This window comes from Myotis lucifugus, unplaced genomic scaffold, assembly GCF_000147115.1.
Source record: "Myotis lucifugus unplaced genomic scaffold, Myoluc2.0 scaffold_19, whole genome shotgun sequence".
NCBI lineage: Eukaryota > Metazoa > Chordata > Mammalia > Chiroptera > Vespertilionidae > Myotis > Myotis lucifugus.
The window spans coordinates 316,793-341,031 of NW_005871067.1; the positions used below are offsets into that span (position 1 = coordinate 316,793).

Below are 24,239 nucleotides of genomic sequence, written 5' to 3' on the forward strand. Positions count from 1 at the left end.
GTAGCTAAAGGGGTCTCACACAGGCCCAAGGGCTGGGCCACAAACGCCACTTTGGGAGGCCAGCAGAGTTCATTGTTGCTAGGACATTCAGGGTAAGGATGACTGATGAAAGTACACACCATCAGCTGGCATGGACAACCTCTTCATAAAAACCATAAAATTAAATCTTGACTGACAACTAGGAAACATTTAATTCCTGACCTGTAAACAGCAACCAGTAAGACAGCACCCAAGGTTTTCAAAGTTGACTGTTTCTTCAAAGATTTTTGATTTGGCTTTACTCCACCATAAGTGAATGGGCACCAAGAAATTTGGCATAAATGTGACTCAGGAATGTTTGGGTATATGTATTAAAAGTCCTCATTTCTCTGTAATAGGATTTAGTCCCCAAAGACTAAAAGGCTCTTTTTATTTGAAGTATTAACCATATAATATTAGAGTTAGTGAAGTTTCGTGCACTTAATTCAATAGTTTCCTATTGGTGTCTGGTCATGAACTAGTCATACATCAATGCCTGCCCATTAATCAGGCAACTGGGCACCTGGCCCTTAACAACCAGCAACCAAGTTGGCATGTGACCACTCAGACCCCCAGTGCCTCAGCCTCCCTTGCAGCTACATGTGGCTGGCTACTGGATTCTGCAGGGGAATGGGGGCAGAGGAGCGTGTGTCTCCGGGATCTGTCCTTAAAAGCACTGGGAACACTCTGCTCCACACGTGCTCCCTTTCTGGGACAGCTGGATGATGCCGGCACCCACAGCCCAGCTCCAACCAGGTAGGTAAGGACAGCATCCTCAGAGATGACAGAGCAACCAGGTGCGCCACGACCTGGGTCCCTGAAAGCCTATATACAGCCTCTCTGGCCGGCCAACTGAACCGCTCATTCTGGGACGTGAGACATCATTTTAAAGCTACCACAGTTTAGAAGAATCTCTATCTGAGCAGTTTAACCTTTAGCAGTAATTAAAATAGATTCATGGGCAAAACCACACTCCCTGTTCTCCATCCCAGGACCCTAAGTTTCACCTGAAAATCTGACAAAAAAGATACATTATGGCCCTGACCGGTTTGGCTCAGTGGATAGAGCCTCGGCCTGCAGACTGAAGGGTCTCAGGTTCGATTCCGGTCAAGGGCATGTACCTTGGTTTCGGGCACATCCCCAGTAGGGGATGATCGATGCTTCTCTCTCATCAATGTTTCTAACTCTCTATCCCTCTCCCTTCCTCTCTGTAAAAAATCAGTAAAATAAAAAATAAAAAAAAAAGATACATTATGATTATCTGGCTTTTGTGAGCCCGCCTATCACCTGCCTCTAACCCTGAGTGCCCTGAGCCAGAGACAGGTCAGGGGGATGGGGCCACAGCTTTTCAGGGCTGATACAACCCAAGTCAAGTGTGGGAGAAAGAGATTATTAGAATCACAGTTTGATACTTTAGTAATTCTGAAAAACTTTGATAAAAGTTCCACATATTTCTTTTTCTGGGTTATTAAACATTTTGAAATAAAGTGGTATCACCATCGTATTGCAGAGAAAATCTTTTCTGATCACAAAACTCAGAAGAAGGTCATAAAACAGAATAAGAGAAAAAGGGATTACTTAGTGAGTCTGACAGTGATCCTCAACTGTGTACATGATGGAATTAGAATGAGAACTCTGGTTTCACCATAAGCGTCCTTGTCATACCATGGTCTAGTTGAGGGGAATAAAATTTATTCTAAACCAATAAAACACCCTCAGCTATGTCACTACAAACAAAATTAATAAAATGTTCAAATTCAAATCACATTACTGCAAAAAAGACTCGTATGGTTCTAGCCAGTTCCATCCCCCATATACACCAACTGCCACACGCCGAGGGACGGGCAGAGGGAGCAACTCACTTGTTGGAGCACAGGAGACCAGAGTTGTTGTGCAAATACTCCTCCGTGAACTGCCAGTTTTTAAGCGATCCTTTCACAAAGCCTGACACCACGATGAAGCCCAGGACCAGAACGTTGACACAAGTGAATACTTTGTTGACCATAGCTGACTCTTTCACACCAACAGTTAAAAGTCCTGAAAATGTGCATACACAGGAAACATGGAGCATTAACCTCATACCAGGCAAATCCTTCCTGGGATGGGGACGGGAATGAGGGCGATGACTTAAGAAGAACTCACATGGCATCAAATTCTAAAGACTTCTGTGAGCCTCTGGGGATGGGGCTGAATTCGTGATCTTTCTAGAGGCAGTGATCAAGACGTTTAACAATGCTATGAGGACGCCATCCAGGGGGCACCAGGCTGCAGAGATGGGGCATCAAGCCCCCCAGGAGATGAAATGAGCACCTCTCCCTGCACCCTCCCCCTCATTAAAGTATTTTATGAGAACCACCCTCAGGAGCAGGATTTTAGTTTCTCCAAGGAGACACTTTGCTCAGTTTCTTAGTAGAATGAGTTTTTCAGATCGGAAATTATTCAAATCGCCGTGTGGGTGTTAGCAACATCAGCAATGACAGTGTCTGTGGTTGTGGAACTGCCACCCCATAAGCACTAGGCCGGACTAGTTCTAGCTCGTAACTCACATTAAAAAACACACCAGGTGATAAAAATGCCCAGAAACCACATGACAACGCAGGACCACCTTGGGATAAAGATGCCACCTGGTGAGTTCTGTGCAAACTGTCAGCAAGAAAAGAGGCATGAAAAAGTACCCAGTGAACACACGACACAATTTATGATTTGAGATAGCCGCTCTGCATTGTGTCTTTTATACAACCTATATATTAAAAGGCTAACATGCAAATTGACCAAACTGCGGAAAGACCAGTCGCTATGATGCGCACTGACCACCAGGGGGCAGACACTCAATGCAGGAGCTGCCCCCTGGTGGTCAGTGTGCTCCCACAGGGGGAGCGCAGCTCAGCCAGAAGCTGGGCTCACAGCTGGCAAGCGTAGCAGCGGTGGCAGGAGCCTCTCCCGCCTCCGCGGCAGCACTAAGGATGTCTGACTGATGGCTAAGCCCTCAGTTGGACATCCCCCAAGGGCTCCAGGACTGCGAGAGGGTGCAGGCCGGGCTGAGGGACCCCCTCCCACACCCCGAGTGCACAAATTTCTTGTACTGAGCCTCTAAAAGAGGCTCACATAACAGACTGAATTCTGAAATGCAGACATTAGAAGAGAATAGAATGATTCATCACAGGGAAGACACCACACTCTGCTGTATCTTTCCTTTTGTGTCCCTCCCTCTCGTGTTTATGAAAATCTGAGTAGTGAAAACTTAATTTCTGATACATGTTCCTACCACTGGACCAGAAATACTGCTGAGTCTGGCCTGTGCAAAATGATTTCAATTACATAGTGGGCGAAATTAGATGGGTTGTTTTTAAAAGCCATGCAAGGTTTTCTAACCACAAAAGAGAATTTATCTGCATTTCATCAACTTAATGTTTATGTCAGCAAAACCCCCACCTAGTGGCTGAAACACGGATACATGTAAGAAGAGGCTGCTATCAGCTATGGGCAAGCACTATCAGGCATTTTTAAATTCTGTATCCATAACTTTGTCATAAAACTTATTTGCTTAAAGGGTGTTTTGACCACCAGTAGGTGTAAAACCAACTGAGACGTCTCTGACACCCCAGACGCCTGTTAGTGTTCCAGACAGACCTCGTCCCTGCACCTCAACCTGGCTGATGAACACCAACTTTCCTTCCCAAATGGTTATCACGGGGTCAACAGTGTATTCCTGAGTCACTTGCACAAAAAGCCTGAAGTACTAAAAAAATGTTACTCAATAGTCACATAAACACCTGAGGTTCTGTTAGCTAAATGACACACAACTCGGCAGCTATTAAATAGGCCAGCCCTACTGTGAATGTATCATAAGTCATTAAGACAAAAAAGATATCTGTATTAATTACAGAAAGAAAATAGGGGTGGAGGGGAGAAAGAGAAAAAGAAGAAAACCTGGTCTTTCTAGAGACCCCCAGTAGGAACCTGCCTTCTTGGACCCCTGCCTCAATCTGATGGCCCTCTCGCTGTGTGGGTGTACCTGTTAAGATGAGAATTATGATCACAGCAAAGATGTCTGGGTTTGTGGCCAGCACTCCAGGGGCGTTCAGAGACATGTGTGTCCGAGAGAACTCCCCAATGGGTTTGCCAATCAGCTCATCAAACGTTGCACTCCAGGCTCTTGCCACACTTGAAGTACCTGTCACAAAACAACACATATCAGAGGAACGTGAAAGAAAGCAATTAACTAAGCATTTGTCATTAAGCTGGACGTTTACAGCATCCGTGCGGGGTCTCAGATGGTGCATGGGACTCTGCAGCAGGCAGACCTCAGCATGCACACTCAGAAGAGGGTCAACCAGTGTTCACAGTGAAGTGAAAAGTTCAAGGAAGCTTCTAGGGCCTGGGGGGGAAATGTATTTTCTGCCGCTGCCTAACACACGTGTATACATGTGTTTCAAATATATAACTACATGATTAATAAAAGTTTTATAGAACATGTTACCCTCAACATACATATAACCAAATTATTAGTAAAGAATTTACAAAACAATGTTACCCCTTGCTACCTGAGAGGCACTCAGAGAGTGTTTATCCAATTCTACCTATTTTATTTCATTAAAAAAGAAACACTGATGGCAAGCCACGTAACTGATGGCTCAAGGTACTCCCAGGGCGCAGTGAGCAGTGTGCACCTTCTCGGAAGCTCCTTTTCCAAGACGCTCCTGGTGAACACTGCTCTCCCGGCAAGAGGAGACCAGGGCATCACACGCGGCTGACTCTCACCTCTGCCACTCTGTGCCTGACCCTGGGCTCACAGCCACGGGTCCCCAAGCACCTGCTGGCAGACAAAGTTCTCTCCCTGCACCCCAGCCATGAGGAACGCAAATGGAGGCAGCACCCCCAATGCCAACAACAGCTGACTGTGCTCTCTCCTTCTCCCTCTCTCTCAATCTGAATAAAGTCCCTGCTTTCCTAGTACTGTTCCTCAGGAAATATCGCTAAAATTCCAATAGTCACACATAGCATTTTCCTTTCCTTTCTCAAAGGGGGCCTTGCTGGTGATTGCGGTCTGGATCACCCTCAGGAGTTTGCTTGCCAGGGTGACCTGCAGACTCAATTTTGCTATTTGGTTTCATGATAAGTATTTTCCCAACAACTCAAAAATTAAACCACATTTCTTTGTGCCGAGCAGCTCGCCTATTATGAAATCTGTCCATCAAGGCCACAACCCAGTGAAGACACATGGTCTCCCATCTCCCCCAGAGGCCGGCTCACTGCTGATGGGCCTCCCGAACCCCACCCTGCTGGCTGAGAGGGGCTGCCTGGCCTCCCCCACCCCCAGCTCTGAGTCAGGGCTTTAAAACCCCATGTTGGCTGGAAAAACTGCCCTCCCCAGCAGCTAAGGGTGAGAAGTTCCTGCAGTGGCACATGATACATGCATGACCCCACACAGGCCAATGGCGCTCTGGCAAAGCATCATCATCTGTACTCTGGGACTATCAGGCCTCACGCTCTCCTGTGTCGTGCCCTGGTAAATCTTCTGGAAACACAACAGCCCATCTAAAATTGTTGCATTCCCACCGAGACACCTCAGCTTGTGTGAGCGTTTGCACTTACAAGTTTCATTGTTATGAAATTTATTTTGGAAGTTGGAGGAGTAAACCAGGTTGGTTCTGAGCAGACAGCGCAGGGCTGAAAGGGAAGGTAGCCTGGGTGTGTGGCAGTGGCGCCCCACACAGAGGCCACACACAGTACCGCACATGATATTCCCATTACTCAGAGGCTCAACTTACCACATCTTACCGTCTTTTGATAATACTACAAAAAAGCCTGGTACAATATAAGTGGAATGTTTAATGGCTATTTGTATTTCTACTTCTGTGAACTGGCCATGCAAATCCTTTGGTTATTCTTTTATTCAGGTGTTTGTTTCAATACAATGGTATACAACCATGAGGAATGTTACTATGGAAAAATAGTTAACACTGTGAGGCATGTTTACTACCTATTGTTCTATACAGAAAGAGAGATACTGTGCCAAAAATATGCATTTAAATTCACAAAAATATGAACAATGGTCAAATCCCTAGACAGTAAATTCTCATGAACAGAGACTGTCTTTTTTCTTCATTGCATCCCTAATATCTAGCAAAATGCCGTGCACAGAGCAAGTGCTCAATAAATATTTGTTGAGAGAATGAATGAATGAGAGAATTACTACCTCCCAGTTCTCAGATTGGATAATTTCTGCTTTCTTCTTCATGCTTTTCTATATCCTTCCATCTTCCTATGTCCATGATAACTTTACTCTAGTAGTCAAAATAAATTTCACTAAAAGAGACTAAATCCTTTTTAACTAATTAGAAACATCCCATGGTTCTATGCCTTCCATGTTAACAGGAACGACCTCCTTGCTGGCCGGGCTTGTCCCCTCGACACCCCAGCATACCCGACCATGAACACCAAGAGCAGCTGGAGGGCCAGTGGTGCCTCTGCCTTCCGTAAAAGGAAGAAGGAAAAAGGAGGACGGATAATGGTCAGGCAAGGAGGTTCTCCTCGAAAGACTTGGTCTATTTGGAGCAAAGGAGGGAAGTGGGAACAACAGAAGTGGACAACTCACCGATGATGTAGGAGAGGATGAGGTTCCACCCTGTGATGAAGGCCCAGAGCTCCCCAACGGTGACATAGCTGTAGAGATATGCCGAGCCAGTCTTGGGGACACGAGCACCAAACTCTCCATAACAAAGGCCAGCCAGCACGGAGGCCAGCGCCGCAATCAGGAAGGAGATGACAATGGCAGGGCCAGAGTTCTCACGGGCCACAGCGCCGGCTAAGACGTACACGCCAGCCCCCAGCGTGCTGCCCACCCCCAGCGCCACCAGGTCAAAGGTGTTCAGGCAGCGGGACAGCCGGCTGTCCTCACGGCTGCAGTCCACCACCTTCCGCCTCAGCATCTGCTGACCAAGGCTGAATAGCACCTTGCATCCCATTCTGCTGATCAAATCTGCAAAGAGAAAGCACAGGGTGTTTCGTCACTGCCACTCCTTTCAACCCCTCTAATCGCAACACGGACAGCAACCAGGTCCCTTATGATTTATGGCTAAAATGTCTTCAGTCTCAGAGTTCCCCAATCAGAACACTACCTAGGCCCTCCTGCCTGAGCCTGACCTGAGCGCACACCCGGGGCCAGCCAGCAGCTGACTGTACCATTTGCTCTCTGAGCACCCACAGTTCTAAAGTTCATAGGAGAAACGGTGTGCGGGCAGAAGCTACTGAGTACGGGAAACTCACATGACAGAACTGAACCAAAAGTGTGGGGTCAGGAGGGGAGACTAAAACTACAAAAAAATGGTCCGGTTTAGAGTTGAAGCAGGGGGATAAATGTGATGTGGGAGCCTGGACTCTTTAAAAGCCCCAGGGTCTCCATTTGTCTGAACCCAAGCAGCGAGGGGCACATTCACTCACCTCACACCTGTGCTTGACACAGCCAGTGTTTAAGGAAATGAAACCCACAGTCCTATGCCCGGAAGCAGTGTCAGGGCGGGGGGGCTGAAGGGTGATGGGGCTCCATGGAAGGAGTGTGGGACCAGGAGAAGGTTTAACTGTCTGTCGCAGAGGCTACTACTTTCATGGGGAAAAACAGTCCATTTCATAAAGTGAGGACAGAGGCATAAAGTCTGAAAATCCACCTGGGGACATCTCTGCATCTAGTCACAAGCCTCGGTTATAAAGACACATAATGTTTTTCTAAAATGCTGTGCCTCCCCGCCCTGACACTGCTTCCAGGGATAGGACGTGGGTTTCATTTCCTTAAACACTGGCTGTGTCAAGCACAGGTGTGAGCTGAGTGAATGTGCCCCTCGCTGCTTGGGTTCAGACAGATGTAGACCCCGGGGGGCTTTTAAAGAGTCCAGGTTCCCACATCACATTTCTCCTGAGGCAGATGGACTCCCGCTGCCCAGGGAGGACATGGGGGTGTGAGCAGGCCCCTGCTTCACCTGGTAACTCTGCACCTTTGCTTCTGACATTTACAAGGTGCAACAGCCTCAAAAATAAGGTGCTTACTTATAGCGGAAAACCCCCAGGAACTAGGAGCTGTGGGATCCCCTCCTCCTTCCTTCTACTGCAGGCAGCTGCTCGGAGATGCTGATGTGTGGCAAAGGGCACTGGCTAGATCCCCCACAAAGTTCCTCTGATGAAAGACGGTGTGGGCTGCTGATCCCTGATTACGTGAGCATTCTTAATATAGCAAAACACTCGGAGGAAGGCTAAGAATGGCTCCCAAGGAATGTAAGAATGTGAGAGCAGGGTAAGTCAGGTGACATTCTTTATACATACACACACACCTGAAAAACAACCTCCATTTTTTTTGTGGTAAATAAAACAGTGATAATGATGAAGTCCCTGTGGTAAATAGTTTTTCTTAATCAAAGAATAACTGAAAAGAAAAAAAACTTTCAAGTATTTTTTAAATTATTTTTTTTCAACTTCACTTGAGGATATTTTCCCATTGATTTTTAGGGAAAGTAGAAAAAAAAGGGAAAGACAGAGAGAAACATCGATGTGAGAGAAACACATCTGCACCAGCCCGACCAGGGCCCAGGCCAGGGAGGAGCCTGCAACTGAAATGCGTGCCCTTGACCGGAATTGAACCCGTGACCCTTCGGTCTGTAGGCCGATGCTCTATCCACTGAGCAAAACCAGCTAGGACTTTCAAATATTTTAATAGAAAAACTTCTCCCCCTCACTACATCCTATGCCAAAACCAAATGCAAGAGTCAGATAAAACAGGAGCTACTCTAATTTAAAGAGAAATGGTACGCCAAGACCCACTAGCTAGCCTTGACCTCCCCAAACCCCACCACCCCCTCCTGGCTCCAATGCCCCCTCAGGACTCTAGGAACCCAAGAACCTGCATAAAACACACTATCTATAGCAGATCTTGATGGCACCTAAATCCCAGAACAAGCTGCAAAAGAATTCTTAAGTAAAAGAGTGAAAAATAGAAGAGGGAGAGAAATAGGAGCAAGAGTAAGAGTTTAGGAGTAGGAAAGAAACTGGAGCCTGCCACTACCTTGAGAAATGCAAAGTCCTCCAGAGTCAAAGGCAGAAACACAGCCCACTGTGTCACTGGCACACTGTGCACACCATCAGGGAGCAGCCAGCAGCCGAGGCCTTTGTGCAGAAGGCCTTACCATCTGTAGGTATTAAGAATTCTGTTGGCCCTGGCCAGTGTTGCTCAGTGGTTAGCCATCAATCCATGAACCAGGAAGTCACAGTTCAATTCCCGGTCAGGGCACAAGCCCAGGTTTTGGGCTCCATCCTGGGTAGGGGGCATGCAGGAGGCAGCTGATCGATGCTTCTCTCTCATCATTGATGTTGCTCCCCCCCCCCTTCCTCTCTAAAGAAAAATATCCAATTTTAAAAAACTCTTTAAAAAAAGAGTTCTGTTTGAAAGAAATGTAGGAATTTAAGAAACCCACCACTGTGAAAAGGCAAACCTGTTTTCTGATGAGATGGAAGTACTAGGTGATCCTGAAAAAGCACAGAAGCTATAAATTTTAAAAGAACAACAACAGAGGGTTTTAGTTGTCAGTTCACTTAAAAAGTCAACAACCTACCAAAGGTCTAAGTTAATATATTCTAGCACATAAATGACGACCATCCTGCTGGGGTGCTGATGGGCAGACTATACCTGGAATATGATGCGAGGACTTGTCACCTTGTCACCCAACAGTCACCTGGGTCTTGGAGCAAGGATGTTTCAGTAGGGATGAGCTGGGGGCTTCAGGCTCCTGAGAAGCAAAGAAGAGACATTAGACACAATCTCTTTGGCCCCAGAATCTCCATGCCTGTGGCTGTTACAAGAGGAATGATTCCTTTTGGCTCAGTACCAGGAAGGACTCCTAGCTGTAATGCAAACTAAGATTGGATGAGAGCGGGAGGTCACGTCACAGGGACTGGGCAGACACGGGGTGAAGCACCACCAGGCAGGGGCATCAATGGGGGAATTCAGAAGATAGGAAACCGACAAGATGGCCTTGAACCCAGGCATGCTACCACATCACCTGTATAAATGGAAGATCATATTTTAAACTAGAGGGCCAGTGCATGAATTCATGCACCAGTGGGGTCCCTCGGCGTGGCCTGTGGGGATTAGGCTGAAATCGGCAGTCCAATGCTGCCTGCCACTCCTGCTCATCCCGGCCCCGCTGCACTGGCTGCAGGCTCCTGCCCAGTCAGTCCCGACTGGGAGAGGCTCACGCCGCTGCAGCCGCACTTGCCAGCTGTAAGCCCTGCATCTGGCACCTGTCCGTCAGCTCAGTGGTGCTTACCACCAGGGAACAGCTCCTGCATTGAGCGTCTGCCCCCTGGTGGTCAGTGAATGTCATAGTGACCAGTCGTTCGGTTGTTCGATCGCTTAGGCTTTTACGCCTATCTATATAAAACCCTAATATGCAAATCGACCGAACAGCAAAATGACTAGTCACTATGACGTGCACTGACCACCAGGAGGCAGACGCTCAACGCAGGAGCTGCCCCCAACCCGCAGGCCCCGAATGGTGGCCGCGGCAAGGCCCGAGCAGGTGGCGCCAGGCCAGCCAAGACAGGTGCAAGTGGGGACCCCGCGATCACCCCACCGGTTACCCCGCAGAGGGAGGTGACTGGCAGTGGCGGCAGGGGGCAGGGCCGGTGAGCGGGTGGTGCCATGCCAAGGCAGGTGCAAGCGGGGACCCAATCACCCCGCCAGTCGCCCCACAGGTCAGCCCTGATCGTCGGCCAGGCCTAGGGACCCTACCCGTACACGAATTTCATGCACTGGGCCTCTAGTACATAGATAAGGATGCTATCAAAGCATCCTCCACACAGTCTGTTTCCACAAATCTAGGGCATGTGAGACAGAGCACTGAGGCCCTTGCTAGGGACCACAGAGGGGAATGAACCCTCTCCTGACACTGGCACTGAGAACCAAGGTCAGTGGGGGCAGAAAACCTTAGCTGGTTCCCTCAGGAAACAGTCACACTCCAATCTGTATAGTCAACCATTTCATGAGGGAGCTCTCTTCTACCGGCTGACACGTGGGCACTGAGCAGACACCCAGACAGGCCACAGATTGTTCTAAATGTAGCATGTGCGCTGCTGACGTGCTGGTGGAGTGGCCTGCAATCCCAGAAAGAATGAGGTTGGTGACTGGAGGGGCCACTGTCTGGATGCAGCGAGGTCCGACTTCCCTGAGGGCATGTTAGGAAGAACCATCCAGATGAGTGGCACAGAAAGTCCTGTGCTTTCTCAATCTTACCATTTCTACTTTGCACGTACACACTCACTCGGAGCTGGGGAGGTTTCATCAGGCTTCCTGAAGATGACCTGCACCGCATGTGAACCCCGAGAGGATGATCACTATGCCAAATGCAATGAAGACGCAATCAACAGCTAGTTTTAACACCTCAACAGCAGTGAACCGGCTTCCCAGCAATCCCAACCGACACAGCCATGCACTTCATTACATGTTGATTTCATGCTTTTCCACTTTCTATTTTGAAAATGTCCAACACGATAGAAAAGTTAGATGAACATTTACACTCTTCATCTGCATTTACCAATATTTAACATTTGCCATATCTTTGTAGAAATACATGCTTTTGTCATGAACCATTTGCAAGTGAGCTATAACAGCGAATGGTAAATCCCAAGAAAGACAGTCCTACATAAAGATGACATCATTATCACAACAAAGAAACTCAACATTCACTTAAAGATAGCCCCAAATCATCAATATTTTGCTATTTCTTGATGCTCTACCATGTGCCAAGTACCACAAGGGCACTGAGAAAAACAAGGATGAATAAGGCTCCGGCTCACAGTCCAACAGAGGAGACTGACAGGCACCCTACTGTGCGACTGCGCCCAGGTGCTGATTCATACCTGAGGCTCCGTCTTGGTAGAAGAGACCAGAGTTGGCCCCACCAAGAGCCTTCTGGAAAGGCTTTTGCAATGAGGTGATGTTTAGAGAGGACGACTTTATCCATCATAAGGGCGGGGAGGGGGCCTAAATGTAAAACTGTGGAGGCTTGAGTGTGACAGCCAGAATAATGGTCCCAAAGACCAAATCCTAACTTCAGGAACCTGTGACTATGTTAGGCTCCATAACAAGGGGAATTAAAATTGCGGAAAAAAGGAAAAAAAATCAGCTGAACTTGAGATGGGAAGATTTTCCTGGGTGGCCTCATGTAATCACCAGGGTCCTTAAAAGGTGGAAAAGCAAGTGGGAGAGTCCAATGTCACAGGGATGCCATGTCGGAAAGACTCCATCCGCCACTGTCAGGGGGCATGAGCCAAGGAAGGCAGGCAGCTCCTACAAGCTGGCAGAGACCAGGGACAGATTCTCTCAAGAGCCTTAAAGAAGCGGATCCCTGCCAACGCCCTGATCTGAGCCCAGTGAGACCTATTTCAAACTTCTGACCTCCAGAACTATAAGGTAATAAATATGCGATGTTTTAAGCTACACCAAAAAAAATATATATATATATATGGAAACAAGCCTGGAAACTGCCCAAGTGCTGGGGCCGGGATGAAGTCGTCAAAGTCCATATGATGAAGTCAAGAAAACTGCGCTTTATTCTTGGGGGAAGGGAGGGGCAGCCAAGAGCCACGACTGGATCTGTACTTTAAGAAGAAAACTCTGGAGTGAAAGTAGAATCTGGGGGGCAAACAATTGGTAATCTTTGTTGTCAATGATAAAATTGGAGCTTTCAAGCAAACACACACAAAAATCAGAACTTTGGAAAATTTGCATCCATCACCAAGATCGCAACAGCTTCCCAAATTTTCAGAAAAATATTATGTGATGAAATGTGTCAACCTGTCAGATCTGCACAGCTCAACTGTGCAGTAATGCAGTACAACAGACCATACCCAGGTGACAGGTAACTCATACGGCAGAACAGGCCCGTGTAGCTTACAGCACAAAAGCTCACTGATGCGGTTTCAGATTCCACAGTGGAACCCACCACTGCCTGTGAGTTTTCATGTAGTATCAAGAGAGAATAACCACAATTATCTAGAAAGGCTACTAAAGTACTCCTCCTTCCCAAGAATTCTCTGAGGCCATCTTTACATACTTCATCTACAACAATACATCAACACTGACGGATGCACAGCAGACATCAGAACCCGGTTGCCTTCTATTAAGCTAAACAGTAAAGAAACGTGTAAATATGTAAGACAACACTCCTATTAAATTCCATTGTTTTAGAAAATAGTTATTTTTATTACAATGTTATTCATGTTAAGATAAGAGGTTTTATTGATGTCTTTTTGAGTGGATTAATACACAAATATTAGTGATGTGATAAATATTGATACATATAACTCATCTAAGCCAAAGCTCTGGGGAGCCCTCAATAGTCTACAAGAGTGAGGAGGCTTTGAGACCAAACAGTTTGAGAACCGCTGCTTGCTGGGCTGCCCAGGGATGTGAGCACAGCCAAGCCTCGCACCCACTCAAGTCAGGAAAGCAGCGGGACTTCCTTCAGGCTCGGTGACCCCTGCTCTATTCACAGTCCTGTCCTGGAAGCACCTCACCCTCCTTTGACAAGTCTCAAAGAAAGAGAGGCTGTACGTTAATGTGGGTGAACTCACCAGGATCCAGGAGACCAGACGCCCGGCAAATGAATTCATTAGCACTGCCTTTCTTCAATCCAAGAATGTTCAACCAATTAATTCCATTTTTTCAGATTTGAAGATTCACTTGCTAAAGTCAGTAATGAGAATGCTACACACACCTCATGCCTAAAGCATTCAATGTCATTTATTTCTTAAATACAGCAAGCAGCATTCCAATATCACACCTGTTTCAAGGAGCACACAGAAACCGTCAAGGTGTGACCCTGACACTATGTGACACCGTCACACAGGCGGGAGATATGTACCTAAAATAACGGGAAAACATCCACAAATGGTCTTCCACTAAACAAAGTATAAGCCAAAGGCATCAGATCTTTCCATTCAGGCAAAAGCAATTTTTTTTTGTTTTATTAAACATAATGCCCAATGTTTTGCTAACTTAAATATGTGCTTTGCCCGTGAGGTTTATCCTGTTCTTCATGCCGCATGCCTGAGTGCCTGCCACACAGTTCCAGAAACCAGGTATGCAGCAGTGAAACTAACGAGACCAAAATACCTGTTTTCATGGTGTTTACACTCTATTACTGGGAACACCGTTTCAAAAAATTAGAATGGGTGAATTATTAAGTGGAGGTAGCACACTTCTGGTCCCCTAATGCAATTCCATTAAATAATTAGAAATAAGATGAGGCCCAATGACATAACCAATGCTCTATCCCACAAGAAGGCCAGACATCAGCATTACTGTCAGGAATGAAGCTACAATAGGAAGCACAGTTCAAGGCAGTCAGGGGATTTCTAAGTTCACTGACTCCAAACAAGAACTGTGGCAGAACAGAGCTCCTTTGGGATGGCCAAGTTCCCACAGCCAAAGGGAGAAATAAGCAAGGTGTCAGAGTTCTGAAAGGAGGGATTTATAGTTTGTAAAAGCAAACCATAATTACATTTTTTCTCTGGCACACTAGTAAATAGTTTTGCCATTTTAGCCTGAGCTCGTTTGTTAAAAGGGAACGTGGGCTGCGAGGCTGGAACGCACTGTGCGGAGCTGACTGCGCTGGCTTCCTCTTCAAGGAAAGAGGCAGGTGACAGTCCAGACTGGAGCCCACAATGTCCCCTGAACCATGAGGCCTCCAGGCACCAAAGGATCCAGACAGTGCTCAGACATTCCACTTTCTTCCCCTCTTTTTATGAGCCTGCAATATGGGTACTGTGAGGGTGGTGACTCCAAAATGGTTTTCTGGGCCACAGGAACTTAATAGTGACTCCCCTGTCCCTTAGCCTACCAGTCTTGAAACTCTGAACTTTGAATTTATACAAAAAATCAGCAAACTCTTGTTAACTAGCAAGGGGCAGGCTGGGATGGTACCAGAAACCAAAATACTTTTACATATCATGTTCCACTACACTGCCATCTTACCCACACTTCCTGACTTCCATAGCTCTGTGACCGCACAGTACATTCCCACTTACCAGTCTCTCAGTTATATGTATCTTTGCCTGATGACAGAGGTTTCTACAGCTGTTGCTAAAGGTTCCCAGGCAAACTCACAAATGGACTCCAGTGTCTACTTGAAAACATGAGTATCCCACCTCTCCTCTCAATTGCCAATGTCCACCCTAATTCCACCTGTACTGGGACCCACACCAGTTTCTGTCTACTCCCTAAGGCAGTAATAACATTTAAACAGAAAAGCTGTTTGAAAGATCACACAATCTAGACAGACACTGTGGTCCTACAATGCTTATCAGGGAGAAAAAATTACAAACTCAACAGGAAATGTGCTCAAGGAAATAGCCAAATGTTCCTCCTACCCCCAACTCTTCAATAATTAAAATTACTCCAGCCCAGCCCAGCCTGGCCAGTATTCTCAATGGTTAGAGCATCTGCCCAAACCTCGAAGGGTCTCAGATTTGATTCCCAGTCAAGGGCGCGTAGCTGGGTTGCAGGTTTGATCCCTGGCTCAGTTGGGGGCGTGTTCAGGAGACAACCAATCAGTTTGTCTCTCATCCATGTTTCTTTCCCTCTCTTTTTCTCTCCCCCTTCCTTCCCTTCCACTCTCTATAAAAACAGGATTTAAACATTTTTATTAAAAAGAAAAATGACTCCAGTACCAAGGAAAGGACCACTGGCCTCACAACCTGGTGATTCATCCTTCCTCTGAGACGTGAAATGCTCCTCTGAAGGCCCAGGATCCTTGGCTGTGTACTGCGACAGGCCAGTGCAGGCCATTCCTCCCATCAGCACAGATCTCCTGGGGAAGGCCCACTAGGGGAGGCCAAGTCAGAGGCTGCAGGACAGGTTTTTAGCTGGGGGTAACTTGGCCCTAAGGAACAGTTAGCAATGTCTGGAGACATATTTGGTTGTCACAGCTGAGAGCTGGTGGTGTTGGCATCGAGTGTGTAGAGGCCAGGAATGCTGCTGACCGTCTTACAGGGCATGGCACAGCCCCACACCAAGAATGATGGCCACCGAGGTGGAGGAAGCCTGCCTTCTGTATGGAGCTGTGTGGGCTGCAAAGTGCTCTACTAATATGTTTTTAAGTGAACTGGCTTAAAAATTATTGTTAAATCATGTTTTATTTTTAAAAAACCAACACTACAAACAATGTTTGCAAATGAGTATGTATTCATCATGAAAACTGTGTTACCACATCCCTGGAGAACCCTCGATTGAGAATAACTGAGAGGCAAGCAGATGAAAAAATAAGAGATTAAAAGCTTCACCTACTCATCCGGGTTCTCATTTCTAAGAGTGGCTCGGGTATCTTGCAGAACTGCCTGAGATTCACTCCTCTGCATGTAACTCGAAGATGATGACAAGGTTAGAGAGGCGACTGCCAGGTGGGGCTTCCGGTGAGGCGAAGGAGCTGACCTGTGCTAAGTGTCTGTGCTGTGCTGAGCCTCCAGAGAGGATCCCTCACCCCCAGTTCACAGATGAGGTGTGGGAGCTCAGAGCAGGTAAGCAACTCAACTTTGATATTAAGGCTCCACTGCCACCTTATAAAAAATTCCTCTTATGAAAACCCGCTGTTTGGGTGTTTAAGAGTGAAGGACATCTCTGCGCTGTGGCTCTGAAGGAGCACAAAGATGAGGCAGCGTCCAGAGACCAGAATGGTAGCTTCCTTCCCAGAAAGGCTCTGCCTACCAGTGAGCGTGAACCTCTTGTTTTTTAAAACCTGAGAATTTGAAAAACAAAATCACAGGTTCTAAGAGTTGGAAGGGACTGACAAGTCATCTAATGCAGAGATCCTCTCCGACTATGAAAGGCAAAAATGATTAGGGCAGAAAAATAGTGGGGAAAGAGGAAGGGAGGACTGGTGCTGGGGGAGGGCAGGTATGGAAGAACAGGCTGCTTTTCCATTCCATCCTTGCCTCCCCACTCTTTAAATGCTGTCACCAACTATGCTCAGAATCCTTACTCTGGTCCTGCTATAATAAACACATGCCTAAGCCAGACATGGCCCCAATAATAATAAAAATTCTATCCTATATAATAAAAGCTTAATATGCAAATTGTCCCCTTGGGCAGTCATTGCACCAGGGGGCAATGCAGAACATGGAGGGCATCGGAGACGCAGCGCTGGCAGCAGGCTACAGTGGAGGCTCTGCCAGCCCCGATGGGCCCCGACAGAGTGGGACTGTGACGGGATGATGGAGGTGAGCGGGCGGTGCCAGGCCAAGGCGGGTGTGAGCAGGGGCCCGATCGCCCCTCTGATCACCCTGCAGATGGCTGCCGCCTGGCTCCCAGGCACTGGGGGAGCCAGGCTGGGGGCCCGGCCCTGATCGATTGCCCTGCAGACAGTGACCAGCAGCCAGCAGGCCCTGATCACCTGATCAGGGCCAGGCCCCAGGCTGGGACGGGGAACTGGGAGTGGGTAGCAGCAACCAACCTCCCACAGCGCCAGGGCGGGGAGCTGCGACCTCTCGCCAGTTACCTGGGGGCGGGGGTGACAGGGATGGAGGTGCAGTGAGAATGCAGGGTGTCCACTGAGCTTGCTCTCACTCCGTCTGCTACCCTCCCCCAGAACACCAGGGCTCCTGCTCCAGGAAAGCCCCCATGCTCAGGTGCCGGGTGCCTGAGAGGAGCCTGCCCTGCACCCGCGCAGCCTCTTCCGGGTGAGCCAGGCCGCAGCCGCCAAGACCGACCGAAGGGGCCAGTTGGGCTCCCTGTGGGTTCGTGCAGGAGCCAGTCGGCGAGGCCGGCTGGGAGAGAGCACACTGCCCGCCTGGCTTCCGTGCGGCACCACTGGGCAGCCGAGGCCCACGCTGCGCCCCAGCCCGCGGCGTCAGGCTGCATTCACCACATCTCCGCGTGCGGACTCGGGTGCCGTGACTCAGGTGGAAGGGGATGTGCAGGGCCCAGGGTCCAGACAGTAGCCGGGACCTGCCCTTCCACACCAGATGCTTGTGTTTCGATCGCCAGCCAGGCCTAGGGTCCGCACCCATGCACGAATTTCATGCACCAAGCCTCTAGTAATAACAATAACAATGATGATGATGGCTAACATTTATATTAAGTGCCTACTATGTACCAGGGCCCTCTTGTAAGGCACTGAGTGTCATGTCATTTAACACTCAATCTGGCCCCTTGAAGCTTATACAGCTTTTGCACCAGCTCACGTATGAAAAACCAGATGTTTAAAGCGGAATCTTGGTTCAGACCTCCGCATGACTAACTCGAGATCCACCCTTATGCTCCATGATTTTTAATAGGACTGAGAGTCCATGTACCTACAATCAGTCCCCTGGGGCAATGGGCCGTAATGTCATTACAGTAAAACTTTAATTAGACACAGGGACCATCCTCCCACTTAAAAAACAGGTTCTGAAGACAACTTTGGTTCTTATCCCTGATGAAAGCCACTGAATTTATACTTTCGATGGATGATCTTTATGGTATGTAAATTACCATTAATGAAGCTGTGGAAAGAAGAGGGGAGGGAAGGAGCACTTTGTCTACATACTTCATTCTGCTTCAAGTCAAACTCTCCCGCCTACCCCCAAAACCAACCATTAGAGCTCTGGGTGCGTGGGAAAGAAGATGTCCACTCCAGCTGCACAGCAGCTATTCTGTGGGAGACCCATTTCGAGTTGAGTTTCAGGAACATGAAACTGGCTCCTGGTGCTGCCATATCTCCGGTTCCAGTGTGAACATAAACTCCAGTTTTAATTCACAGCTTAAATATTCCATGGCAACAGGACATAGAATAATAAAATTGAGGAAGACTGCAGCATTGGCTGGTTTAGACGACAAGCACAGGGGATGGGAAGAGGGGACCCCTCTCACTCTGTGTGCACATGGTCCAGGATCTCAGAGAAAAAGGGACAGCTTTCATAGGTAATCAGAAGGCACACGATCACAGGCAGTAACAAATTTAACGAAGTATCTTAGCTCCAACACAGTATTTTCTAAGACCAGGAAGGTACACATACAGTGAGGCAGGGGGAAAAAAACGTGTCCCGCTTGGGAAGTGGGATGTACAGGAGACACATTTGGGAATGCTTCCCGCACTGAAGGTCTGGAATGCTCAGGAGGCTTGGAGACAACCCTTTGTCCGCCCAGGCACACCTGACAGGTGAGTTCATGCTACTCTCCTGGGCACTGACAAGCTCTTGGACAACTCCCTGCAGGCAGGTGTTAGCCTGCTCCGTCCTCCCAATGGACGTGTCCCAGGGTGCGGCTGCTCTGAAGCAGCCTTAGATGTGGCCAGGAGCTGCCAAGGGCAGCCAGGTTCAGAGGAGCCTGCCTGCACCAGCCCACGGATTACCAAAGGGAATAAGCAAGCACTTGCAAGCTTTGGGTTCTGAGTTTCTGTGCTTTGAGAGCCTTAATTTGTTCTCCTGGGGCTAAATCACTTGGCTGTGTCACTGCAATTCTACCTATGAACACAGTCAGGGAAATGCAATGTGCAGGGAGTGATTTATGATGCAAAGGGCTCCCCACAGGAGACTATTCTCTCCCAGGGAAGGAGGCACAGGCGGCATGGAACCACACACACCTGCCATTTAGCAGTAGGGACCTGATTTAAAGATGGCTCTGTCCTCCCATTTTTTCCGCTAAACTCACATGAGATTTCTTCTTGAGAACATTTTCACCTGCATGAAATGGTCCCAACAGCTACATCCTATATAATAAAAGCCTAATATGCAAATTGTCCCCTTGGGCGGTTGTTTGACAGGGAGACAGGGAGTTCGACTGCTTGCTATGACGTGCGCTGATCACCAGGGGGAGGTGCAGAACATGGCCAGCATCAGCAACACTGTGCTGGCAGTGGGCTGCAGTGGAGGCGCTGCTGGCCCCGATGAGAGCAGGACTGTGGCGGATGGTGGAGCAGGTGAGCGGGCATTGCCAGGCTGAGGTGGGTGCAAACGGTGGCCCGATCGTCCCGCAGATCAGCCTGCAGACAGCGACCAGCAGTGGCAGCAGCGGGGCGCAGAGCTCCCAGGTGCTGAGGGAGCCAGGCAGGGAGGCCCAGCCCTGATCGATCGCCCTGCAGGCGGGATGGTGGAGCAGGTGAGGGGGCAGTGCCAGGCCAAGGCGGGGTGCCAGGTGGGGCTGCGAGCTGGGGCCCAATCTCCTCAAGCCACCCTGAGGGACCCGTGCACAAATTCATGCACTGGGCCTCTAGTATGAAATATGAAATAATCAAGGGACACCAGTATTGGTAAGAAGGGATTGATTACAAGATGACCTAGTACATTCCAAACCAGCCTATTTGCATACCGCTTTCATGAGTTTTTGTTGTATCCAGGCAGCATGCATACAGTTATTCCTAATGCTGTTCCTTAAAGGCACCCGCCTTTCAATGATCTAAATTTTCTTTCAGAAAACCTTGTATTACTCTCATAAATGGAGCACCAAAGTGATCTGAGACCAGATATGAACAAGCCCCATCACCCAAATAAGAGGCCTTCTGTTTTCTGCAGGGACCCTATGGCCAGAGCCTTATGGGCAGTGAGCTCTGGACGTTTCCAGTACTATTTTTTCTAATATGCATTTGCACTTACACTATTAAGATGAACATGTTTGTGCATGCCCTAAAATCATCTGTCACACAACACACTTAGGGAAACAAAATATCTAGTCCACGAGGTGTCAAACTATGGCACTTGGCCCATTTTTGTACTGACCACAAATTAAGAATTGTTTTTATTGTTTGTTTTTTTTAAAAAGGAAGAAGAGGAAGAGGAGGAATAGACCAATTATTCGACAGAGACTACGTGTGGCCCAAAAAGCTTAATATATTTTCTCTCGCCCTTTTCATGATCTAATCTACGCTTTTATTTTACCAGGGAAGTCCAAATACTCTGAATGACTTAGACAAACTTGCTCCAAGTAATCGAAGAAATTTTACCAAAGAAGCCATCAGCTTAAATGCTTTCAAAATGGGCCTCTGTCCGATCATTTCGACTACACATTAAGAACTGAGGCTTGTCTGGAACAACCCAAAATGTGGGGCTGCACATGTAGCTGGTCTTTGTCCTCCGAGGCCTGAAGTGACATCCCATTTGTCCCAGGGCCACTCTCCACCCTTTGGGCACTGGCAGGAGAGGGAGGGGGATGGCCTCCTTGATGGAAGCTGTGGTCACCAACTCTCTTCTGCACCCTCCAGGCCTAGGGTTCTAGGGTTGCTCAGGGTCCGCTGTCACACCCACAGGCTTCTTAAACAGCAGCTTTATTAACTCACCTCAGACTACCTACTCTGAGGACGCCATCTGCTCCCTGCAGGGGCCCTAATGGTGAAGCCTTATGGGCAGCGAGCTCTGGATGTCCATGACGCTGATGTCACCTGAGGAACGCTGGCCATCCAGGCCACTGCCAAGTACTATGCCTCTATTATATACTCACACAGCTGGATGGGGCCTTCAGCCATCTAGTGGCTCGCCCTCCTCCCTCTACAGTGAGTTACACAGACCTCCCCTAGAATAAAAAATGCCGGACAGATTCTAGTGACCAGTTACAACAACACTGCATTATAACAACACAATCCTCAATGTAATATAGTAAAATCTGCACAGCTGATATGTTGCAGACACTGATAAGTTTTCCACACGCACAGAAAACCAACAGTCAATCCTCACTTTATAAATGAGAAGACTGAGCCTCAGAGAATCTCAATGATGCTCATCAGGGCTCTAAGTGGCTGATGTGGCCTCATCCCAAAGCCGCTTCACTGGGCCAGTTCCCCCCAGGATCCACCTCTGTGGCTAAGCCCAACCGTGAACACAGCAAGGCCTCCAGCTAGACAGACATCGCAGTCAACATCACACAAATTCAGTTAAACGAGATAAAAGTCTTTTGACCTTTCCATGCATGGAGAAGAATGCCACGGTTCAGGGCACCTGGGTGGGAAGGCCTGCCCACTCGCATCAAGCTACGTTATTGAGTTTGTTGAACTAAATGCTCCCTGAGTGAAACATTTTTTTCATGTGGCTCATTTTGCATCTGCTCACTGATCTGAGGAGGAGTCAGGAGACTTGCCTGCCCCTGGCTGTGCGATCTTGGGCAAGTCACTCTAGTTCTGTTTCAGTCTTAGCATCTGAAAATGAGTAATTCATGTACACCTCTCCACCCCATCCCTACCTGCTCCCCATGGTGAAGAGGCTAAAATCTCAGGTAAAACTGGATTCAAAATATGGTCGGCAAGTTACTTAATGAGCTTCCTTTCCCCTCTATAAGATGAGGATAACGGTAGTAATAGCTACTTCAGAGTTTGGGAAGGTTCAAATGAATAAATATATGCAATGCACATAGAGTTCCTAGTACACAGTAAGTGCTGTATGCTTGCTGCTATTATTACTATTGTTACTACAGTAGTTTGTTCATCTATAAGAAATCTTATTAATAACCAACTCATAAAGTGCTATGGAGATTAAGCAGGAACTCTAAATAAGTAGATTTTTATATTATATGATGGTGTTCTGTAACTGACAAATGACTATACAAATATAGAGCTTAAAATATAAAAATAAGCTTATTATTTAATTTATTTCCATCTGTACTAACTCAGATGGGCAATTTGAGGGCAACTGCCTAGAAATGCTTAAACTGAGTTAAAACTATTAAGAAATATAAGTAATAAATATAAACAATGAAATTAATAATGACCAAGTTTTTAACCAGATTCTTATTTGTGAATATTTACCTATTGCCGTTTCTGTAGAGCTAACGACCATAGTCCTCTGAGGGGGGTGTCGGGGCCTGACAGCAACCACAGCCCTGGATCACAGCATTTCCTTTCATGCCAGGAGCTGTTCACTGATGTGTCTCCTTTAGAAACAAGCGGTCACACACTGCGGGCTGTGGGTCACTCCCCTGGCGACACCACCCCACCCAGAGGCCTTGGCATATGTTGACTCTCAATCCCAAAAGTGGAATTTTACCTTGCATTTCGTCACAGGGGCAGCTTCTCCCACTTATTCTACTCTGAACTCAACAGAAAAAGACTGCACAGCCATCTGGACACTCACAAAGCCCAGTTATTTGTTTTGCCAAACTGTGTATACATTGAATGAAAATGTTTGTTCTCCGTGTCCCACTTTCCGTCTCTAAAAACAAATGATTAAAGAAGAATTTCAAGGACATTTCTTTCCGCTCGTCCCCTCCAAACCCGTTTACTAAGTATCCTCATTTCCTGCCTTTTAACTTGCATTTCTGCCCGGGAATCATCCACTCTTCTTTGTTGATCTTTACGTGTGTAATGTTGCTTCACAACCCTTCTTCAAAGGAAAGGTCAAAGTGCGTGGCACAGACACCAAAGGTAGGTGGGAAAGGCGCCAGAGCTGGACCACCTGACCCAATGCCGATCACACTCCCACCCAGAGACGCCCAATCTACCGGAGTCCCAGGATCCTTCATCCAAGAGTTGTGTACTGAGCGTCCACTGCACACACACAGTTAGGAACTGCCGGCGACAGAAAAAGCGAGGTGGTCCCTGCCCTACAGGGGCTTGTAGTTTAACAGGGGAGAAAGGACAGACACAAAAACATAGAAAAATATACAAAAATAGGGGAGAAAGAACATAAACAACAACAAAAAGGGACATGTCCAAACACGAAGGACTTCAGAAAGATGGAGGTTTGGGGAGCTGTAAATAAAAGTAGAGAATCTGGCCAACAAAGAGGAAATATTTCAGAGATGACAGGGTGAGGACTGATGACAGACCATAAGATTGCCTACGTAAACAGAGAGGCAATTGTGAGCAGGTTTAGCCTAACTGTAGGACCTTAGTTTTCCAGGGGACGAAGGTGGGTGGGCAGAGACTGGCACTCTCTCTAGTTGGCTTCATCATAAAGGAATGGGGTTCTCAGCCAACTGCTTGCACCTTCACAGTATCTACAGAGGATCCCCCAGAAGGCAGCCCTTGGGTACCTCGGTACTAGCACCTCACGCATCCAACCATAACTATAACTGCTGAATGAATGAATACAAGGACAAATGCTACACTTCCTGGAGAGCTTTGCTTTGAAATCTTATATAGCAATACCGTCTCAGGTGTATCTTCACATTCCACGGCACTCACCGCAGTCACAAAAGCTGTCTGCCTTTTTACCAGTTTCCAGCTACTTATTTGCAGCAGGAATCACCAGTGTCTGTGTGGGGCCTCCAGCAAGCA

The 24,239-nt window shown here is 47.7% G+C and overlaps 1 protein-coding gene across 4 annotated transcripts in view; it reads right to left on the reverse strand.

Annotated features, from left to right (window-relative positions):
* Positions 1 to 22,910, reverse strand: part of SLC7A1 (solute carrier family 7 member 1) — a 38,436-nt gene extending 15,526 nt beyond the window's left edge. Inside the window, exons 1-6 of one of the 4 annotated variants that reach the window (XM_023751119.1) lie at positions 22,770 to 22,907; positions 9,692 to 9,791; positions 9,498 to 9,548; positions 6,617 to 7,000; positions 4,034 to 4,192; positions 1,881 to 2,055 (exon numbers count right to left, since the gene is read on the reverse strand). In XM_023751119.1, the coding sequence (XP_023606887.1) occupies positions 1,881 to 2,055; positions 4,034 to 4,192; positions 6,617 to 6,986 (704 nt within the window). In that variant the 5' untranslated portion in view covers positions 6,987 to 7,000; positions 9,498 to 9,548; positions 9,692 to 9,791; positions 22,770 to 22,907. Of the gene's footprint in view, positions 1 to 1,880; positions 2,056 to 4,033; positions 4,193 to 6,616; positions 7,001 to 9,497; positions 9,549 to 9,691; positions 9,792 to 22,769 lie in introns of those variants that run through there. The other 3 variants (XM_023751120.1, XM_014452865.2, XR_002828412.1) reach the window with 3 other exon arrangements.
* Between the last annotated feature and the right edge of the window lie 1,329 nt (positions 22,911 to 24,239).